The 22,925-nt window shown below is 38.0% G+C and overlaps 1 protein-coding gene across 6 annotated transcripts; it reads left to right on the forward strand.

Moving 5' to 3' along the window:
- Positions 1 to 1,930: 1,930 nt before the first annotated feature.
- On the forward strand, positions 1,931 to 20,392 carry SLC25A16 (solute carrier family 25 member 16). 6 transcript variants are annotated; one of them, XR_013957224.1, is made up of 10 exons: positions 1,931 to 2,054; positions 3,025 to 3,117; positions 5,253 to 5,386; positions 6,941 to 7,004; positions 13,994 to 14,115; positions 14,590 to 14,656; positions 15,461 to 15,623; positions 16,547 to 16,615; positions 18,354 to 18,567; positions 19,840 to 20,392. XR_013957224.1 is itself a non-coding variant. In XM_080621435.1 (9 exons), the coding sequence occupies exons 1-9, from the start codon at positions 1,961 to 1,963 to the stop codon at positions 18,508 to 18,510; spliced, it is 963 nt and encodes a 320-aa protein (XP_080477561.1). In that variant the 5' UTR covers positions 1,931 to 1,960; the 3' UTR covers positions 18,511 to 20,392. The 6 variants fall into 6 exon arrangements, 5 of the variants coding, with proteins under 5 accessions (XP_080477561.1, XP_080477564.1, XP_080477565.1 ...); XM_080621435.1 differs by having other exon boundaries at positions 18,354 to 20,392; XM_080621437.1 differs by lacking the exon at positions 1,931 to 2,054 and adding an exon at positions 4,949 to 5,057 and having other exon boundaries at positions 3,036 to 3,117; positions 18,354 to 20,392.
- Positions 20,393 to 22,925: the final 2,533 nt, after the last annotated feature.

Consider the following 22,925-nt stretch of genomic DNA (forward strand, 5'->3'; position numbering starts at 1 on the left):
AAATGCTGATGACTTCTAAGAATGGATCATAAAAGAGAAGTCACCAGAGAAATCCTGCAAAGGGCAGAAATGCTTCAAGGTAAAAAGACAGCAGCAAGAATGCATAAAGCTCATTGCTGAATTTCTTTATGTGTTAGTATATTTCTATGAAATATTCTGTTTAACTTTGCAATACAGGTTTCTTATTGCTTTCCTAAGCAGTATGCATTCACACCGCATACTTCCCTAAATTACAAGGGTTGACACAGTACCCTCCTGAAATACCTTGCCTGTATTCAAAGCAAGTAATAGCCCATTTATGCAGTTACCCGATTTTTCTAGTAATTGGTGAAACTCTAGAAACCAGATGACTTTCAGCTGTTAGTGTAGTTGCAGCACTTTTCTGTGGGAAAGCAGTAAATAAATTAAGTTTCTACAGTTGGAGCTGTTACAGCAGTATGATTGCTGTGGTGGTGGGATGCTTTTCCTGAGCAGAATCCCAAAAGAACACAAACTGGTTGGGGAAAACCGTATCAACAGTGACTACAAAGCTTGCTTCAATCACACACGGAACAATTGCTTTTCCATTAAAGATTTAACTATCAGAGTGGCTTCAACAAAAATTATGAATTTCCTGGGTATATTAAAAAATGTAAAAGGCTTGAGAGTTTTCTGCTATAAAGGACTTACTCCATATGTTCTGGAAGAAATCTGTCCACCTGTGCTACACATTTTTTTTATTATTAGAGAAAATGTATACTGTAACAGTCATTTCCCAAATATATAAATGACATAATGATCAAACAGCAAAATAAAGTTTTGCCAATGCAGAAAAACATTAATTTTAGGGAATGTAACCTATTAAAAGAAAAAAAAGAGTATTTCCTCTTGAAGGCAGTTTGACACAAGCAGGAAGAAAAAAATGTTCCAACAAAATTGTTCGGAAATGGGTTCATTTTACTTGTGCAAGCAGTGAGGACTGACTTTTAAAGAGGGGATTTTCGTATCTGAAATACTGGACACTCTGGTCAAGATGATGAACAAAATATGCGTGAAAAAATAGATGAGTGACACTCGAAAACAGAGAGAAAAGCTGACAGCATTGACTTTCCCACCAGTGTCTGGCATCAGATATGCTGACCTTCCTTACACCATGCACCAGCACTCAGACCATCTGAGGGTGTTTTCCAACAGTTAAGGACAAAAGTTTAACTAAATGTCTCCTGGAAAGCCCCATGTGCTGTATTCAGAAGAGACGTTGCAGAAAACCGAAGAAATTGCAAAAAATGGTGGCAGTTGCAGAGAAGACCCTGGCCTTGACCCTTCTGATTCTAAAAAAGCTGTTTGTTGGTTGGTTTTTCAGTATCTACTTTCCTTTCCAATGCAGTTTGAAACTTGAATAAAACCTCGGTATTTTTTGCTTACTATGAAACCATAATTGCAGACAAAAGAAATACCTACGTTCTAGTATGAGGTTTAAGTAACCATTTAAACGCTTAATCAAACGGATGTATTTTACTGTATAGCCTAATTAACACTATTTATGCTTTGGTTGCACACACAGGTCTACAAATATGTATGCGTCGGAAAAGTAGAGTATCGATGACGTTTTTTCCATCAGCAACAAGCGGTTCCCGGGGGTACTGACAATTCACACGGCTGGCTGAGGAGCTGGCTCCCCGTTCAGCTATCCTCCGCGCTGCGCCGGACCGAGTAAACAGTGACCACCGGCCACACCGACAGCCCCGGGCGGATTAACTCGCGGCTCTCCCGGACCACCCAACGCCTCCCCACGCCCGCCTCCCCGCGTCTGACGCGATCCGCAGGCGCCTCGGCGCGGCCTGCCGGCCCCAGCTATGGCTCATCGCGGGCCGCCCCGAGCTCCGCCCCTGCGCCGCGGCCGGGGCGCCGCTGCCCCGTGCCCTGCCCGCTCGCCGCCTGAGGGAGCCGCCGCTGCCCGCGCCAGGCGTGGCTCTGCCCCATGGCTTCCCCGGCGGCGGCGGGGCCCGGTGCCGCGCTGCCCCCGGGCGCGGCACACCGCGACTTCTACTGGCTGCGCTCCTTCATCGCTGGAGGTGGGTGTTCCAGGCGGGCCGCTGCCTGGCGGCGTGCGGTCCCTGGTCTGTGCGGGCCTTCCACGGGCTGCAAGGAGCGGGAGAGCAGGGAGGGGGGGCGGGGTGCGGAGTGTGGGGGAGGGTGAAGGTCACTTCCGTGTCAATATCCCCCGTAAAGCTGTTGTCGAGAGGATCGTCACTAGGGGAAGTGGGGGTTTCTTTTTTTCCTTCCCCGATGTGTTAGTGCGCGGTGGCTCGGTACAGGTGAGTGACTCGCACGTGTATCAGCACCAGTGAGGAGTCCCGGGCAGTCGTCAATTAAAGGATCCGAGAGCGCTAGCCCTCGCCAGGGTGCGGGGGAAAGGTTGGTTGTCCGCTTCCGGAAGCAATTGTGACTGCGGTTGTGAGGATTCCGGGATTGTGAAGTGGGAGCCAGCCTCGCGAGCAGTGTCCCGTATTATTAACCTCTGACAGAAAAAGCCTCTTTGTTCTTCCCATGGGGTGTCGTCCCATTTGCCTGGTTTGCAAGGGGATAGAAAGACGTTTCGTTCATTTAAACTTTTCATGTCAGTCTGCGCTCGCTGTTGCATCTCTGGCTCTGAAGCAGCGCAGGGTACACAGTGGACACGTATTTCACTCCTCTGGGAGAGTAGCCGGGGCAGTTTTCCGCAGAAGAGGAGGAGGAGGAAACCAGGTGGAAAACTGCGCAGCTTTCTCTGACAGGTTCTGCTGTGACTGCAGCAGCTGAGAGCAGTGGAGTCCTGGGTTTTTGTAATCCGGAAAAGTAGTTTATATGTTTCATTAAGGCTTTAAGGATTTTGTAGCTTGTTTCTAATAGAGGCTGTTTACTCATCATAAGGGCTTTTTTCAGTTCCTGAGTTTCTCCTCCCCTATTCCATTTAAATTTAAATTTTTTAAAGAAATACCTTATTTATCTCTGATGTAAAGAACTTTTGCATCCCATCACTTTTCTGTTTCCCCTTTTGGAAAGGTGTTGCAGGATGTTGTGCCAAAACAACTACTGCACCACTGGATCGAGTAAAGATTTTGCTGCAAGCTCATAACCACCATTACAAACACCTAGGTAAGATGGCTACTGTCTCATTTTTTATTTTAAATGCAATATGTATAGCTTGTGCATGCTGATATATATGATGTGGCTGATTAAAAAAAAAAAGGCATTGACCGGACAGAAGGTTGCATCAGTCTGATCAGTCTCTGTGCCACGTTTTGTTAGTGTTTAAGAAGAAAATTGAAGTCCTGTGCAAGTAAATTGTGGCATTGGTTGGTGTGTTAGAGATTGAGATATCAGAATAATCCTCAATAAGACATGTAAGAGCTCGGCTTGATCTTCCCCTCACTGAAGCCTGCAGGAGATTGGTAATCACAGGTTCAAAGCTTGGATCATATCCTTAAGAACCGTCATTGCTGCTGGTAACTGCTGCAGTCTGCTACAGCGATTGCCAGTTCTCAGGGCTCAGCAGCCCTTGTGCACAGGTGATGGTGATTACAAGATAATGACCACTGAATCCTGCAAAACTCACACGTGCTCGCTTACAGACAGCAGCATGGTGGTTGTGAATTGAAGGTAGAAGTGGATTTGTGCAGCCAATCTGTCTTCAGCATCTGTGTTGCATCATGGTGAGAAAAAAACCCTACAGTTAGCATGTTCAGAACCATTCTCTGTGGGGCTGTAACAGTTCCCTCTTGTGCATAGCATTTGAGGTATTTTATGTCGTACGTTCTTGAAAAATGTCATAACTTAGGTTCTGAATATAAGTGCCAAGAAAACAAATGGAATAGGTTAATTTTACGTGTAACGAAACTTTGGAATTTTTCCCCTCAGACACTAAACAGAAACAGAATTCAATGGAGTTTTTGTGAATATACTCCCTTGACTGTACCAAAAAGGAAAACACAAGTAGGGTAGTGTTTCGATAACATAAATAGGCACTCAGATCTGCAGTCTAAGAATTGAAGGCTGAAATAATTGGTTTGACTGATACATTAATTTTTTATTTTGTTTGCTTTGTACTATGTCATAATTAGCAAATAAAATCATCTATTCTTCCCTATTTAGGGGGTTAGATATGGTGCTGATTATTTGAAATGTGTCTGACTTCACTGCATATCCTTGTTACATGTAGACAAAGAAGAATATTATGTGGGTGAGATACCTGTAAGTGCAGAGACATGATGGATTGATTAGTTACAAAGCCCTCACTAAATGTTTTTGCTGCCCTTGGTCTGGCTTTGGTGCCACATGGCTCTTGGAGCATGAGTTTTAAGAAATAAGAACAGTAACTCCTCATGGCAGAATAGAGAGAAATTTTAATCATGGCATAAGTTTTTGCATGACATCTTAAAAACACATTTAATATTGTATTCTTGGAATTCCAGAAACTAAATAATACTTGTTTTAGTGAAACTTCCATTTGAAGTTTTTCAACTACTCTTTTTTTTTTTTTTTTTTTTAACTGGCTGAAAGTAAGATAAATGTGTAAGCCTTTTTCATGTTCAGCTCTTACATAATTAAATAGTTGCATATGAATGAAAACTGTTTAACTGTTAGTTTGTTCCTTTAAAAAAGAATTTAAAACTCCATTTGATAGCAATTGTGCATAACTGATAATATGTTTATAATAAAACTGTAGGTTCTTCCCAAACTTTGTGTGATCTTGCATTATTTCTTACCTATTAAGGGAATAGGATTGCTTCACATTGCAACAATCCTGAGACAGGAAGTGTGAAATGTTTAAGGTGGAAGTAGTGACAGTCTTAAACTCATTTACTTCCTTTCCTTCATGATGGCATGTAGCAATATCAGATTGTTTCCCCATGGCTTTAGATTTTTAAGTATTTATTTTGAATTGGCTGAATTGCAAGTCAACCAGTTTCTTTCCTTCTGTTGCTAGTATTAGCTTCTGTGGGTGGATAGCATCATCTGCAGTAGGATTGCTTGCAGCCCAGGAAGTCATGGGGCCTGAATGTGTGATTTGGAAAGAGGTTCACTGAGTCTGGGAGGTGAGAAAACTGATAAGATTTAACCTTAAATCTCCTCCTTCTGGCAGTGTTTGGGCATTGAAAGTGGATTTTCCACTCTCATAGTTAATAGGCAACACTATCCAGCCTCAGTTCTATGCATACTTTGTTATTAATATTTGCTTGATTGATTTTTTCCCCTCCCCACAAAAAATACCTTTTTTGTATTGCTGGCAGGAGTGTTTTCTACGTTGTGTGCAGTCCCCAGAAAGGAAGGTTACCTTGGGCTGTATAAAGGAAACGGGGCAATGATGATTAGAATCTTTCCATATGGCGCAATTCAGTTTATGGCATTTGACCAATATAAAAAGGTAGTCATATTTATTTTGTTTTCTTTTTCTTTTTTATTTTCCTGCCTACAGTGCATACAGATTCTTTAAGTGGTCAAAACTGACACTTTTACGATATTAATTAGCTGCATGTCTTTTCTAAGGTTGCTTATTAAGTTTATCTGAATCTACCTGTTAAAAATGTCAGGACACCAGTGAAACTTTTTGTAGTATTACTTAAAGGGAAAAAAACCCCACTGATTTTCGTACCTTTGTATTGTGAGAATACTTTTTTTTAATGAAAAAAAAATTAATCTCAAGTCTGCTGCTGTTTATATTGCTATAAAGTAGCCCTTTGTGAATAATGTAGCAACAAGACATGAAATGGAACCTATTGTGTTGGGTTTCTTAGTACTTGATGGATGGAATAACTTAAATTTGAAAATCTGTCAGGATATGACTGCTGTATTTGACTTCACAAATGACTATGTCAGGCTCTAGATAGAAATGACCTGGAAGAGAAAATCCTTATTTCAGGGTTGTACAAAATTGGTGGATTCCTTTCTGCTCTTCTGCATTTAATGCATTAATACATAATAAATCCATGCAACTTCTTTTGGAGGTCAGGTGTTAACATAAACATGTTTTAAACATTCCCTATATGTGGTGACAAATACCATTTTACTGTTAGCGATAAAGAATTCTGTGTTCAGGAGGTCAGATTGAATACCCAGTGAAGTAAATTGCATGATCTTTACTGAAAGACAGACTGAAATTGCTTTTCCCTTCCCTAAAGAGCAAATTTCAGAAGGCTGATACAAAGAAGTAATTGTTACAAGCTTTACAGTTTCTTTTTTGTGGTGTAATCATAAATGCTGTTGATTTGTGCTTGTTTTATGTTGTGTTGAGGGAAAGACTGCATGCCATGCTTTATAATGAAATGATTTACAAATCTGCAGATTTTGAGAAACCATTTGGCATCAGAGCAATTTATTTATTAATTGACAACAACATTCAAGATGTTTTGCAGAAATGCGTAGAATGGGAAAAAATATGAAGGAAGATGTGAAATTATTTTCTTGATAGCAGTAATTGCTTCTTAAATAGTCTGTTATTCGATAAAAGCTTGCATTTTTTTTTTTAATCCAGTTAAAGTCTTAAAAACAACCTTATAGGAGTATGTTTCATGTGCTATGTGTAGAAGAAAAATTTACTCATCTGAAATGTCTCACTTTTCAGCTTTTCTCAGTGTCCTTTTCATTCTCTCATGCAAGGATAGTATTGTTTGCCTTGTATAACGTGTTAAAGATAACTAATCAGTCTAGTTTCTGAAGTAGTAAAAAGTACAAATACTTTGAACTAATCATTCTGCCTTGTTAGTAGAATTTTGGCACTTTCATGTTTTTAGTAAGAACTTGGTAACAGCAGCAATGCTCAGAAAATTCCTTTAACAGTAATTAAGTGATTTGGTTTGAATTTGTAGTGTTGTAAACTTTTTGGAAACAGCTGCAGAGGTTGCATGTGCTAATAAACTGTGTGATGTACTTCCCTGTATTTTCTGATGTACAATTGTTGTAAATGTGCTGTATTTTGTAGGTAATAAAGAAGCAACTTGGGATTTCAGGGCATGTGCATCGATTAATGGCTGGATCTATGGCAGGTATAGTTCTGTACTTGGATTTCAGACATCCCTTTTGCTGGAAAGTTAATATTTGTTTAGAGGATGATTTGATGTGTTCTCAGGTCAAACTGTTGCAGATTTGTGTTAAGCAAAAATACTAGTAAATGGTTAATGGAATGAATAGTTGCCTAATTGAAAACCGTTTGTCTCAGTATTCTTTAAAATATATTTTCTCAAGCATTGAATTCTGTGCTGTGTTGTAAAGCACAGTTTTTGTGTTCATTATGGCTTTAAAAAAATGAAAAATCCAGCCTCATCAAGTATAAAGATGCAGATTTTAATAGAATTGGCTTATCAGCCTGACTGCCATTTCTACTATGTTGAATATAAGTCCATAGAATTAGAGAGAATTGTAAGAATCTACCCTTAAATGGGTGGATTTTTTGGATTTGCCAGGAATGTCTGTACTTTTCAACATGCAATGAAGGAGTGTCATGATACTTTTTAGATCATACATGTGAACGTTAAAAAGCATAATTTATCAATTAGTGCAATATCAGTAGAAAAATCCCATTTTAAACTGCCAGTATATAGTATGATTATACATTTCTGTTTTCCTTTTGCTAGTCATTTAGCCATAGGTGGCTAAGAAAAAACAGAGAAGGCTAAGTAATAGTGGACTGTTTTTCAGTTGAGGTGGTTCTTTAGTTTGTAGTTTTTAGGCTTAATACTGTTTTATAAGTAGTTATGACATGAATATTAATATTTAGCTTCTTTTTGGAATAAAAATAATGGGATTTGTTAATACTAGCTTTAGTTAAACTACGAAGATATTATGAAAGTATTTTGGTTTTGCATGCCATCAGAAGAAAACGAAAGAGAATGGAGTGAAACAATTCAAAGATCCTAAAACTCAGCAAAACACATTTGGCAAGATATGTTCCAGAACTTGGCTTTGTATCTGAAAGAAGTGGAAAAAATACTTAGGTGGTTTTTTTGTTGTGTGTTTTTTTTTGTTTGTTTGTTTCTTTTTTTTCTTTTTTTGTTTCTTTAACTGTAGTAAAGAACACACCCTTCCTCTCCTCTTCCACCTTCCCCAAAGGAGAGTTTGAGGAGCTTTGTCAGAGACCTAGAACCTGACTTGAGGCACTGTGAAAACATTGACTAATCAGCTTAACTCTGGCAGTGTTGGACATGCTGGAATTCTTTGTGTAGATAAATTAATAGCATCTGGCATTGTTTGAGGCATCTTACTGGTTAAATCTGGTTTGTGTGCTTAAGTAATAGAATTAAAATTCATATACAGTACTACCTGGAAACTGTGATCAAATGAAATGTTTCATGTGGTGCATTTAAGTACAATATACTCAATAGTCTGGTATGGAGAACCCCAAAGCTGCATAGATGAGCTAGACTTGGGCATGTGGTGAAATCAATACAGCAGTCAGGTATAGTAATACTATCACGTGTGAGTGTCCTACTATTTATATTGAGTATGCTGAGAAAATATGAAGAGAAAAGAGGCACTAAGAAGAGCGTAGAGTTTGAAATCTGATACAGAAGTTATCTAGGTTTGCAAACAAAATAAGAAAAGACTTTTAAAAGCAACTATTAATATTTCTTGCTTTAAATCCTGTGGCATAGTTTCTTGCTTGCTCCAATGAGGGATATTACTCTGTTTCTTTCAAGTTTAACTGACTAAAGGAGATGGCACGCTGCATGCACCTCAGTGTTGTTGGAGAGGGGTCTTCACAGTTTCCTGAAGCCCAATATTATGCAGCTGAAAATGGATAACCCTTGTTTCTCTTTCCTTTTTGTCCTCTTTACACCAAGTACCCACACAGCTGCCTGCTTTCACTTCTGTCTACACTACTGGTACTTAAGTGTTGCTTATGTCAGTGTTTCCAACATTACTAGCAGTCAACAGAATTAGTTTCGAAGTGATGAGTATCTTCTGTAACGGATAAACAGGATCAAAAGCAAGGGAAAACAAGGCAATGAGGATGGGGGCAGTGGAGTAAGGGAAAAGAAAAACCTATTGTAATGCATATATTTAAGGAGGCCAAGTTAAAGTTACTGTGGAAACTTTAACTCTGAATTTCCTGAGTCTTGTGTGATTCAAATTTCAGTTGTAACACCTCATTAAGAGATGGATGGTGCATAACTTCTAAGGAAAGACAGCTGGAGAGAAGATAGAGAAATCATAGAGGTCTGTGGGGTTTAGGAAACAAAATGATCAAATAACACCTATATCACAGGGTGATTTTGCAAATGTAAGTATTTTTGTATTTTCTAATTGAAAAATCTGAACCAAAGCACAGAAATGTGTATTTCCTACCCTGCACTTGATGAACTTAAAAATCAAAAAAGCTAAAAATTACCAAATGTTATCTAGAATCAACTCAAATTCCATTAAACTTTTACAGAAAACATGTTTTTAGTTTTTTACTTTTAGTAAATGCAATTGGAAAATGGTGTGGATCTGAGAGGATACTGTCTCAATTTTAAATAGTATGTAATTAACAGTTACCTATGTGAGTCACCATTTAAAAAGAATCTGTGCTGTTTATTTCTTCAGGTGTCATTAAGACTCAGAATTACATATTGTAAGACTAGAAATATTAGGACTTGTAAATTAGGCCTTTCTTCAACCTGTGTCTTGGTGGGGTGGGGAGGAGAATCAGAAAAAGATAAAACCCCTTGGGTTGAGATAAGAACAGTTTAATAATTGAAATAAAGTAAACTGTAATAATAGGAAATATAAGGAGAGAAAGGAATAAAGGCCCCTAAGCAACCCCCAAGTGATACACAGTACACTTGCTCACACCACCCACTGATACTCAGTTGGTCCCTGAGTCATCAGTGATAAGGTGCCTCCTGGCCAACTCCCCCCAGTTTATTTACTGAGCATGATGTGGTATGGAATACTTCTGGCTAGTTTGAGTCAGGTGTCCTGTCTCTGCTCCCTCCCAGCTTCTTGCTCCTCAATGGCAGAGCATGAGAGACTGAGAAGTCCTTGATTTAGGCTAAGCACTACTTAAGCAACAACTAAAACATCTGTGTGTTATCAGCATTATTCTCAGACTAAAGCCAAAATATAGCACTGCACCAGCTACTAGGAAGAAAATTAACTGTATTCCAGCTCAAACTGGAACAACCTGTCCGATGAATATTCTTTGTCATCAGCTGTTTCTCTGAATGTATAGTTCCTGAAGCTTTGCTTGGCTCATGAGGTGCTTCCTTGATAAATTAATCTTTACACTAGTTAAGGAGCTAGTTATCTTCTGCAGTTCAAGGATTTGACTTGTGCTTACTGCTTGTTGAACTATATACCTCTGAATGGTTTGAGTTGGAAGGGACCAAGGAAGATTATCTTGTTCCAATTCCCCAAGCCATGGGCAGGGATACCTTTCACTAGACCAGGTTGCTCAAAGCCCTATCCAACCTGGCCTTGGACACTTCCAGCGATGGGGCAACCTTCACAGCTTCTCTGGGCAACCTCTTGCAGTGCCTCACTACCCTCTCAGTAAATAACTTCTTTTTATCTAATATAAATCTACCCTTTTTCAGCTTAAAGCCATTCCCCCTTGTCCTCTTGCTACATGCCTTTGTAAAAAGTTCCTCCAGCTTTCCTGTAGGCCCCATTTAGGTATCTGAAGACTGCTCTAAGGTTTCCCCAGAGGCTTTTCTTCTCCAGGTTGAACAAGCCCTGCTCTTTCAGCCTGTCATCACAGGAAAGGTGCTCAGGCCCTCTCATCATCTTTGTGGCCTCCTCTGGACTCTCTTGAGCAGGTCTGTGTCCTTATGTTGGGGGTCCCAGAGCTGAATGCAGTACTGCAGGAGGAGTCTCACGAGCGTGGATTAGAAGGGGAGCATTGCCTCCCTTGGTTAAGAGGTAATGGGTTCAAACTTAAATAGGGGAGTTTAGGTTAGATATAAGGAAGAAATTAATTACTGTGAGGGTGATGAGCCACTGGAACAGGTTGCCCAAAGAAGTTGTGAATGCTCCATCCCTGACAGTGTTCAAGGCTGGGTTAGATGGAGTCTTGGGTGGCATGGTTTAGTGCGAGGTGTCCCTGCCCATGCCAGGGGAGTTGGAATTATATGATCTTAAGGTCCTTTCCAACTGTAACTATTCTACGATTCTATGACCTGCTGGTCATGCTTCTTCTAGTGCAGCCCAGGATACGGTTTGTTTCTGGGCTGCGAGCACACACTGCTGTCTCCTGTTGAGCTTCTCATTAACTAACACTTCCAAGTCCTTCTCCGTAGGGCTGTTCTCAATCCGCTTTCTGCCGAGTCTGTCTTTGTGCTTGGGATTGTCGCAACTGAGGTGTAGGACCTTGTACTTGGCCTTCTTAAACTTCGAGAGGTTCACATGGGCCCACCTTTTAAGCATGTCAAGGCCCCTTTGAATAGCTTACCTTCCCTCCAGCAGGTCAGCCACATCACACAGATTGGTGCTATCAGAAAACCTGCTGAGAGTTCACTCAATCGCACTGTCCATGTCATTGACAAAGATGTTCAGTAGTGCTGGTCTTAATACTGATGTCAGAAGAACACCAGTCCTCACTGGTCTACACTTGTACATCAAGTCATTGATCTCTTTGAGTGTGACTGTCCAGCCAGTTCCTTAGCCACTGAGTCTATCCATCAAATCCATGCTTCTCCAATTTAGAAAGAAGTATGTCGTGTGGGATAGTGTCAGATGCTTTGCACAGGTCTGGGTAGGTGATGTCAATTGCTCTTCTTTTACCTACCAGTGCTGTCAACCTGTTGTAGAAGGCCATCAAATCTGTCAGGCACGATTTGCCCTTAGTGAGGCCATGTTGGCTGTCACCAATCACCTCATTTTCCATGTGCCGTAGCATAGTTTCCAGGAGAATCTGCTCCGTGATCTTGCTGGGCAGAGGTGAGACTGGCCTGTACTACTTAATTTGATGTACATAGTCAATGATAAAGTACAAAGAGCAGAATACAGAAATGGTAAAAACTTGCCTGTTGGATATGTTTGCAGGACCTGATCTCTGTAAATACAGGTATAAAAAACAATTTTTTTTTTTCCTTGCCTCCAGACAATTTTTCATTTCCAAAGAAAATAAGTTATTAAGATTGGAGGAATAGTAGGGAAATTGGGAGATAACTATGAGATTATCTGTACAGGGATTTATCTCCCAAAGCCTGGGAAGCAAATTGAGAACACTAATTCCTGATGTGCTTCATTGATGCTAAGTCTCAGTAAAGATCTGTGTAACCCGGTATCTTATAACCCAGTAACCTATTATGGTTATTCAGATCAGACACTGGGAACTGCAGTATGTGTCCCTTAAGTGTTGAGATACTTCTAATTCTGTCCTGTTTAACTGACCGTGGGAGAAATTTTTATCTCAACTGTCATTATCTGGGATAGACTTTGCTCCCTCAAGACAGGGAATCAGCCTTAAGATGCTGTGGTTTGATTTCTGACAACTCATAATTAGGGAATAGAGATGAGTAATTTTGTTGATTTCACCAGAATAACTTTGTGTCCCAAAACTGATCACCATTCTTCCCAGAAAGGATAGTGTCTCTTGTGAGTCCTAAAAGAAATGTTGATCCCTTGTATATATATTTTGCTTATATGAACAGTAAGCAGTAACATGCCTCTCTCAGTTGCTTCAAGAAAGCATATTTTGTGGCTGATACTAAAAATCCCATTTTTTTCCCCAGACTTCACGGCTAGAGGATTTTAAGAGAAAGGAAAAAAAAAAAAAAAAAAAAAGGAATGACTTTCTGTGAAGAGTTTGTTTGCTGGTGGAGTTGTGTTTGGGTTTTGATGTTTTTATTTTTTTTATCCCCTCCCTGTTATGGTTTTCTTTTGACTTTTTGGAAAGGAGGAGAAATTACACACCTACAAAAAGAAGTATTATTCAGACACTATTAAAACTTAAAGAGGAGTTGGTAATTTCTTGCCAGCATAAAAAGTGTGCTTATCTTCTGTGAGACTAATTTTTAAAGGTAATGTTTAACTAATTCAGAGTCTGCTAGGAAAAACAAAAGGTTTTTGCTTTCTTTTTCTCCTTTTCCTAGTTTTTTTTTGCTTGTTTGTTTTGTTCTGTTTTGTTTTGAAGTGCTGGTGATATGACATCAGAAATGACCTCTGTTTTTAGTAAACAGTTTTAACTGTTACCTTCAAATCATTTGTCAGCAATTGAGTGGTTTATCTCAAAAACTAGCAGTAGGAAATAATTTGTTACTCAGGTAACTGTTGGAGGAGTTGTTTTATGTACTGAAGGTCTGTTTCCAAAAGTACAAGTTGATCAGCATCTAAGCAGTTTTGAAGCAGTTCATAGCTGGATAAATACCAAGATTTGTTTTTCTGGGCATCTTAAGTCTAGAACTAGGTTGTTTTGGTCAGAGTTTTAAAGCAGGTGTTGACATGAACTATTAAAATGCAGTAATGCAATGCAGTGAAGTACTTTTCATCACTACCACTCTGACTTTCCTTTAAATGCCATTAGAATATATTTAATATTTTCAGAGGCAGTAGATACATGTGTCTGTATCCAGTAATCACATCAAATTCTGACAACCTTTTTGAAATTAAACATGTAAATTTGGTGGTTTGCTTTTTTATTTTTTTTGTTTGCTTTTTTATTTTTTTTTCCCAAGCTATGGTTGGATTAAGTTTCATGGTTGCAATCCAGAAAAGCTGATGCAGTTGGCTAGCCTGATGCTTATAAACCATGAACTTAAATAAGATTGTTCATTTGAATACAGTTAGGCCTGTAAGTCTTTGGAAAATCAAAGCCTAGATGTACCACTTCAGTGAACACAAAGTATAAACATAAATCCTTCACGTGTTCCTGAAGTTAGTGTTTCTATTTGCTGATTATAAGTGACTTTAAGTGTTTTTTTAACCAAGTAATTTGTATATGCTAATTATATTCACTGCCACAAAAGGAAATTTTGATTTTCAAAATAATCCTAGAATCAGATAAGGTGTAGGTGAGTTTTGTTTGCTTGTTTTGTTTTTGTTTTTAATAAAGGTATTACAGCAGTGATTTGTACTTACCCTCTTGATATGGTTAGAGTTCGTCTGGCATTCCAAGTAAAAGGGGAACACAAGTACATGGGAATTATCCATACATTCAAGATGATTTACACAAAGGTATTTTTTCTTTTAATCTTCAGTCCTGTCAAAGCAAAGTATGCTCTTTAAAGAATGTTGCACTGCATTGAAAATAGTGGCTTGGTGGAAAATAACATGACTTCATTGCGTGCACATTGAATCGTTTTAATGTAAAAAATTATCTAGATGCTTCTACTTAGGCTGCTAAGACTATGTAAGTAGGAGTTCAAAAACAGCAGAGAGGAATTGCTTTTCAAGAGCTAGTAGTAATGATACAGGAAAAAAAAATGGGGAGAAGGGATATGTATAATGCAGAGATGTCTCTATTGGATGTAGATTTTTCTCCTTCACTTCTGTATATCCTGTGGCAGCAGTTCCCTCAATTCCAGCTCCTTTGTGCTAGATGATGCAAATCAGATTGCTGTCATGTGAATTTGTATGAACAGTCATATGACTTCTTAAGATATCTGTTGTATTTCTTGCCAAAAATGTACTTGTATTTTTCTTTCAAAGGAAGGTGGTTTTAGTGGGTTCTACAGAGGGCTGATGCCAACTATTGTAGGAATGGCGCCATATGCGGGTAAGTTGAAAACAGGACATGGCAATCCTTCAGCAGTTATGTGTACTATTAGATTTACATAATGCATTTGTACACCTAGTTAATTAGCTTCTGTTAAAATAAAAAGATTCTGGTTTTTACTGAGTGGAGAGGGGAGGCCAGTAGAAGCATTTGCAACTCTTCAGTCTTAATCTAGAACTGATCAATGTGTGTTAAAGCAACCTCAATAGGCAAAGCTTACCTTTTCTGAAACTTGGAGGTAAGAGGGAGAGAGGTAAAGTAGTGGTTCTTTCTCTTCTGCTTCCCAGTTTTCCCACAAGAAAGCACTTCAGGTATTTTTTTCTCAAACCAGTAGATCCATAAGAGAGCAGAGAGCTTTATGGATTGAGATCCAGAGCCTCTGTATTGGCTCCATCTCCTGGTGACCTTAATGTAACTACTTAGACAACCTAAAGCCATGTGGAATGGAGGAACCTCAGAAGTGCCTAGCTAAAACATACCTGTAATTAAAAGATGAGAGATTTTCTTCAGTTAAAAAAGATCTTAGGAGTTACTCTTAACTCCTGAGCAATCCAGTAATTTAAAACCCTCAGCCTGTCTTATTTAAAGAATTCTTCCAATGTTAATTATAAACACTGATTCATTTGGACAGAAGTTAGCGTAGAAGTTCAAAATATTATTTGTCTTATTTCTTTCTGTTGAAGAAAAACTTCTAAAAGAACTGGAAACTAGTTTAATTTTGTAAGTGCAGCTTTTTGTTTATTATGATGATGCATTGATAAAGTTTGCTTTTTTTTTATGAAAGTACATTAAATTTTCTTTTAGGTTTTTCGTTTTTTACCTTTGGTACCCTAAAGAGCATTGGACTTTCTCAAGCACCTAACTTGCTTGGACGGCCTTCATTAGATAATCCTGATGTCTTAGTTTTGAAAACACACATAAATCTGCTGTGTGGTGGCATAGCTGGAGCAATAGCTCAGACAATATCGTAAGTTTGGGTATTGTTTGTGGGGTTGTTTGTTTGTTTGCCTATACAGCTGTTCATTCTAAAGCAACTTGTATCTGCGAATATGATTTTACATAAGTCTCATTATTATTAGTGAAATTTTTAAATCAGGTCAGTCAGACATGGGAATTCAGTTATTTCCTACTGTTTAATTTACTAAATATCTGTTTAATCTTCAGGGTCTTTAAAGATACTTGCATTGAGTCAATTAAACAAATTCAGACAGATCTCCTAAAATCAGTTGGAATCTTGTTTGGTAAGCTATGAAATTCTGACCATAAGTATAACTTGCAGAAATTTATTACTGGAATTTATTTTCAAAACAATGTAACCTGGGAAGCCATAGAACAAACAAAACACAACAACAACAACCAAACAAAAAAGCCAAAAAAAAAAAAAAAAAAAAAAAAAAGAAACCCCAAGTCTTATATATTGTATTTGGCATTTTTTAAATTACTTTGCCTGCTTTCTCTATTTTCATGCTGTCCTTGTCATGTTTTATTTTGTCCATAAAATTATTTTAATGGACTTACATGGCATCAATTTTTCACTAAAGCACTACATTACAAATTAATTTCCTATTCTTAAACTGTTAATTTTATTTTTGATTCACTCTCCAGTGTTTTACAGACTGTTTTATACTCTCATCTGATCTTCATGTATCTTCCTTACTCATGCCAAATGGAGTATATTAAGAGATCTGATTTGCTCATTTTGGTTGTATAGGGGAAGTCTCCCTTTTTAGGAGAACTTTCAGATGTGTTGAGAATCTGAGCCAGATTCCTGACTCCCTGAAAAGGGAGCTTGGGAGTTGTTTGTGAACTTCTTTGTATTCTTTTTTTAAACAATATTCATATAGTCATCACACATCTGGTTGAACTGCTGTTCAAATATCTTTTCTATAGATATCCCCTTGATGTAACTCGTAGGCGGATGCAGTTAGGAGCAGTTCTCCCAGACTCTGAAAAGTGCCTGTAAGTATTTTATTTTCATCCATAATAATGGGATTCTTAGATGTGTGAGCAAAGTTTAAAATCTTAGTTTTAAAAGTAACAAAATAAAACCCCCCAAACTATTGTGTTGTTGATTTCTTCATTTTTTTAATGAGTAAGTTTCCACACAGGCAAAAGCTGCCATTATCATTCTGGGATTAGGAAAAAAACCTGAAATCACAACAGCACTTTTGTTTATAATACCGCGTTTGTATTAGTAACACTTTTTGCATTAACTCAACTTGCAATGTCTTCCTTTAATATTGGCAGGATTGCTGAGAGACTGCATGCTTTTACTGAAACTGAATTGTTTCAAAGTGGTTTTTAATGGTGCAGAATCTGTTCCATGAGATGATTTTACACAATATTTATTTGACTTTTCTTGCATTGGTGGTAATATCCCACACCCCACACGTTGGGGTTTTCCAATAGAAATACAAGTACCATATCCTTAAAATCATAGGATTAAATCAGCTTTCATCTTGAAAAACTTCCTAAATTTTAAATTGCCTCAATAAAATTAATTTGCAGGGCAGTTTTATCTTGGTTACTTTCAATCTTGTGGAACTGCATGTCTAAATCCAGTGTGATTAACTGTTAATCTCCTCTATGATGAGTTGGATCTTAGTAACAGTAGTCTCTCTTGGTGACCTTTCATAAACAAATGTATATGTTGCTTACTGTGAAAGCTGATGTTCTGTTTCCTTAGCAGCCTTAAATCCCTTTCCCCCCCCGGCCTTGCCTGTTTTCCACTCCAGATACTTTTAAAATAAAAATATGTTAATTTTTATTGGGGGTTTACTTTCTGCATTTGTGTGGCCTACTTTTACAGACATTAGCCTTCCCAATTTAACAATATTGTTGTGACTGTGTTTGGAGAGAGCTGTGCCTTGAAGGAGAGTAGGCATATATACCTTCAGAGAAGGAGATTATAAAACAAGTAGGAAACCTTGAAGCTTTGAGGCATATGGAAGCTGTTCTCAAACAGCAGTATCTTTAACAACTGGGAAATATTGAGCACCTTGCAGATTTTTACATTGTTTTGCATTCAACACTCATTTGCTCAGTTTCAATGTAAGCATGTGAAGAAAACTGTTCTTCTTGCATATACAAAGCAAATTCTTCTTTCATTAAGGTTGAATATATCCATAACAAATTTTAGCACTTCTGAGAGAAAATACTAGCTTTTTGTCATTGTGGACGAAGCTACACAGAGAGCTAAACAGAAACTTTCTATGCAGAACTTTAGAAGGATGGGTAGTATGATCAAGTGCTCAAAGAAAGAGAATAGGATACAAGCCTAAATACTGATCTGTAATGCAAGAAGTGTGTGCTACATTGAGCAAATTATGTTTCTGTTACTGTGTTATATTTGTAAGAAGAATTGATGCTTCTCAACTTCTTCCTGTCAGACAGACAACAGATGTATAGCCATTCTGATGTAAAATGTCTTAGTGTATCTATTAGGGCAGGTTTTTTCAGACTTAAACTTCTTTAGATGGGATTTCGCTGTCCTCTTTCCAATTCCTGGCTCTTATGGCCAAGTTTCTTGCAGAAGCTCAGGCTGTGTTCTGAGTCCTGAAAAGTCTATAATGCTTTACGAAGTCCCATAGGTTTTTCTCCATAGATCTCTTAAGAACCAAGTGTAACAAGTGTCTTGCAGTGATTTTGACTGCTGAATGTGTGTATCCAGTAATGATTTGAGTTCTTCCTTTTCCAGTACAATGGTGCAGACACTCAAATATGTGTATCAACAACATGGGATACGAAGAGGATTATACCGTGGTTTATCTCTAAATTACATTCGTTGCATTCCTTCTCAGGCTGTAGCTTTTACCACATATGAACTTATGAAACAATTCTTGCATCTCAACTGATTTTTATTTTAGAAGACTTTACCGTAAAACTACATTATCAGTCCTTAAATTATATTGGTGAGTAAATTGTTTGAAGATTAAAAAAAAAAAGAAAAGTTATCTGTTGCTGTGGAACTGCTGTTGTCTGACATTTTTATTTGCCAAAATGCAGTTAATTTCCTGGAGTCAAACCAGGGGACAGATCAAAATAAACATTAGTTAGCTATAAACACCTTTATGCACTTGACCTTCTAGGCTTCATTAGATCAATGTTAAGAATTGCACAGTTTTAATATTACACCCACATTTTATACGGGTTTCAAGCTGTTAGTTATTTAGCTTTATCACCATTCCAGGAGTTACACACATGGTTATATTGCTTTTTAAGACAGTAGACATCTGTTCTTCTTTAAAAATGAAATAAACCGATTTGAACAAAGTGCAATGGTTTTCATGTTCAAATACCTGCCAGTTCTGTAGAAGCTGAACTTGTGCAAAAAAGTAATGAAAAGATGCTTAAGTTTTCTGTATGCAAGAACAATGCATCTGTCTTTAGACTGGTACATATGACAGTCTCTTCACCCGTATCAAGAAAAAATGCTCAGTTGTATTTAACATTATTAGCGATCTTGTAATTTGGAAGCTCGTTACTTGGCATACGTTCTGTTCTGAAAAATGCTACACAAATAAAAGCAGGGGGAACTTTTACGGTGACAAGTGCTAGAAAAGGTCTCCTTAAGGCAGATAGTATGGGCCTACTCTTAAAAGGCATTTCTGTACCTCTTCTGTGGAGCTGAATGTTCTTGATTCAGCTTATTGATGGCCGAGTATTTTACATACTTTGTGGTTCTAGCTTGTGTAAACAGGTTTGTCCCTACCTTAAAACATGGTGACAAACATGACTGCATGCTGCTGCTTTTACTTATTTAAGCATATGGACCATATTCAACCTCTTGCACAAGAAAAGAAAATGAAGATTGTATTGAAGGCTGTAGATGTGTATATGTACTGTTTCTAGAGTATGGTATGCAATAGACTATTACATGTTTTCCTCCTTCTACAGTTCCTTTTTTAGAGGAAGTTATTTTACAGACTTGTTTATACATGATTTGCATTGGTACTTTTGATTTTAGTCACTTGATTCAGGAAACTGTAAAGCATTTTTACTCTAAGTGATGTAAGTTATTTATTGTAAATATTTTAGCAGTGTCTTTCAAGAATGGGTTATGTTAAGTGGTGGATAGCTTAAGATCGATTTGCTTCATCTAGACAAATTTGACAGACTGGATCTTGAGTTATATATTCAATACCAACTTTGTGGCTCAAATTTTTGGTTTTTTTTTTTTCCAGTTTCTTAGAAGTATGTATTTCTTTGATACTTAACAATGGAGCTGTGGACAGAAAAAGAAATGTATCTGAATTTATTTTATTAAAAATTTTGAACTAATGTGTGTGATTTGTATGTATTACAGTAAGAAAGAATGCATGTAGGGAAATTTGTGTAACATTGTCATTCTTAATTAAGAGACAACAAATAAGAATTTTCATCTGATCATTTATAGAATCATAGAATAGTTAGGGTTGGAAAACTAACCAATATCAGTGATTTTTTTTTCGTTGTTGTCCTTTCAGTAAAGCTAAATTCACTGTATTAAAAAAGGACTGATATATTGACTTGTTTCCCCCATCTGTCTCTTCAGTATTTTCAATGTACTGAACAAGCAAATATCTAATTTTAGACAGCAAGAAGTACAAGATTAGGGTCCAGCAAAGCTCATTTCTATACCTTAATCACATACTTCCTAATTATTTTTTCTGATTACTTTTTCAGCACATATAAGGAGCCTGAATATCTGACTTTGTCCATATCATAATAGATAGAACTAATAGTTCTATCCAGTAATTTATTTTTTTTTTTAAATCAATTAGCCTTGGTGAATATTTTTAAACCCACCTATTTCCAATACTCTTTGACATAATAGAAAAGAAATCCTCACCAATTTCGGACTCCTTTACTTGAGATAGTCTTACAGAGGCTTATCCATGATATGTGTTGACAATCTCAGTCCTGAGGGAGTTAGTGTGCAGTGATTAAACATTGTGTCTTTACAATAAACTCCATACTTCACCTCCACATTCTTAGAATTGAAGATTTTCCCTGCTAATGTTCTCCAGATGTTTTTTTGTTGCTCATTTAAATGAGCTGAGACCTCAAAGTCGACAAATTCTGATTCTTCAAATTCCTCCCCTCTTTTCTTAAATAAAGGAGTGCTGAAGGCACTTATTATAAGCCGTCTTTTACATTTGCACCTCAAAATTACTATATTTGTTCAAGAAAAACAGGTATAAAACAAAAGATCTGTGTCCTGTCTGCTTGGTCCTTAACTGTGTTTTCATTCTGTGCAATTAGTGTCTGTTCAACTGAGATCTCTGCTTGAGTGATGTGATAGACTGCCGCCCCCCCCCGCATCCTCAGAGTGGATCTTGGGATGGATGCTTCAGGCTGGTCTGAGTCAGGATTCCTGTACTCCTTTCCACTCCTATTGGCAGAATCTGACATGTTCTCTTACCATATTGCTAGGACACCTGCATAGTAAAACAGTTAAGGAAGTTGATGGCTTTACTTGCCATTTATACTGTTTTGTTCTGCTATTTAACCTTTGGGTGCTGTTTGACTTTTTGCCTCATTCAGGGTAGATTGAATACATAGTGCTTTTACTGTTCTGATGAGACGTTAACCCACAAAAAGAAAATACTGGATTTTATTGGTGTTGCCTTACTGAACCAGCTCACACTGTGACTGCACACTTGCTAAATCTGATGCATGGTAAATTTAATCTCAGTTTACCTTTTAAGAATAAACTTGCTACCTGGGGTGGCAGCAGGCAAATAATATATTACTGAGTCAGGTGCTGGGGAAGACACAGCTTTAGGTTCCCCTCATAGATTTCCGTGATTCAATGTATGGCCTAAAAAATGAGAGCATATAAAGCATGTTAACTGTTCATACGTATAGATAGTCTCTCTGTTTGTCACAGGATTAGAAGGGAAAAAACTGATTATCTTGTGATAACTTTTTTTTTTTTTTTACAATAAATTCCATAATTTACACAGTTCAAACTTGGAGAATGCTTAAGCATCTTCAAATTGTAGGCACATTTTTCTCAACTAGTGGTGCCAGAAAGAATTTTAAAGGTGATAGCCTGAATGCTTCAGGGAACTTTTGATACTAAAGTAACGTTTGGTATTTTTCTGGATTTCAGATTTTTGTACAAATACCCCAGACTGCCTGGAGTGTACTTAACTTAAAAATATATATATATATTTAAAGCATATTTTAAACTTCTATAACCATATTCTGTTAAAAAAATTTTTAGTGTATAAGAGAAGCAAAGTTTCTTTTTTAGTGTATAAGAGCAGCATAGGCAACAAAGAGACTGCAGAACACAAGGTTATCCAGTGATCAAAGTAGAAGTATTTATGTAATCTCTTAATACCATACCAAATAATGTGACTATGCATTTGATAGTATTACTGCATAATTATTAAATTACAAGTCAGCTCATATTAGAGGTTCTGCAATGGAAAGCAACATGAACATAATTTACTGCATGTGTTTTGGCACTATCCAAAGAAAACTAAAGGGGCTAATCTAAGTATATTCTCACCTTTTAAAATCCACACTTGTTCTTTCTTTTGGGATGTCCAACTACTGTGCAAAACTGTTAGTCTTTGCAGGACTGGAGCCTCCATGCTGTTTCCTAGTGTTTGGCTGCATTAAATAGATACAAGACCAAATTCTTAATATATAATTTCCATTTGAACTACAAAAAAGTGATACTGCTGCACTAAGAAGACACATAATACCAGAGCCCTTCAATATTTGCTGAAAGTGATGGTCTCAGATCTGGAATCCTTTGCTGGAGAAGTGGGTTTGTGGCAAAAATAAGATATCCGTGAGTCTGAAGCTTCTGTATCGCCTCAGAAAGCATCTGTCTGTCAGGGAGTGTCAGCTCAGAACCATAACCATTTCTTATCAGAGGAAAAAATTTGCTCCCATAAGCAGTTGGGGCAAAAAGCGTATCTAATTTTACGTCATACTATGCACTGGTATCAGAAGAGGGGCCACGGCTGTACCAGCACTTGACGCTGTGGAAATAATGACAGGTAGGGCTGAGATCTACCCTGTTCCGCGCAGACGTAACCGCCACGGGCCCCAGGGCACCCTCGGGCTCCCTCACGGCGCGGGCCCCAACCCTGCTCTAGCGGCTCGGGGAACCGCGCGCCACTTCGTGCATTCAACCCCGCTTGCCGCCCCGTCTAAGAACCGCCCTCCAGTCAGCCTTCCTATTGGCTGCGCTTATTCGTCCCCCGCCAGTGACCGAGCTGGGACCGGCGAGGGGAGGGGTTTCCCCAGAGTCGGGCGGGGAATGTAG

Source organism: Psittacula echo, assembly GCF_963264785.1.
Source record: "Psittacula echo genome assembly, chromosome: 6".
In the NCBI taxonomy this organism is placed as follows: domain Eukaryota; kingdom Metazoa; phylum Chordata; class Aves; order Psittaciformes; family Psittacidae; genus Psittacula; species Psittacula echo.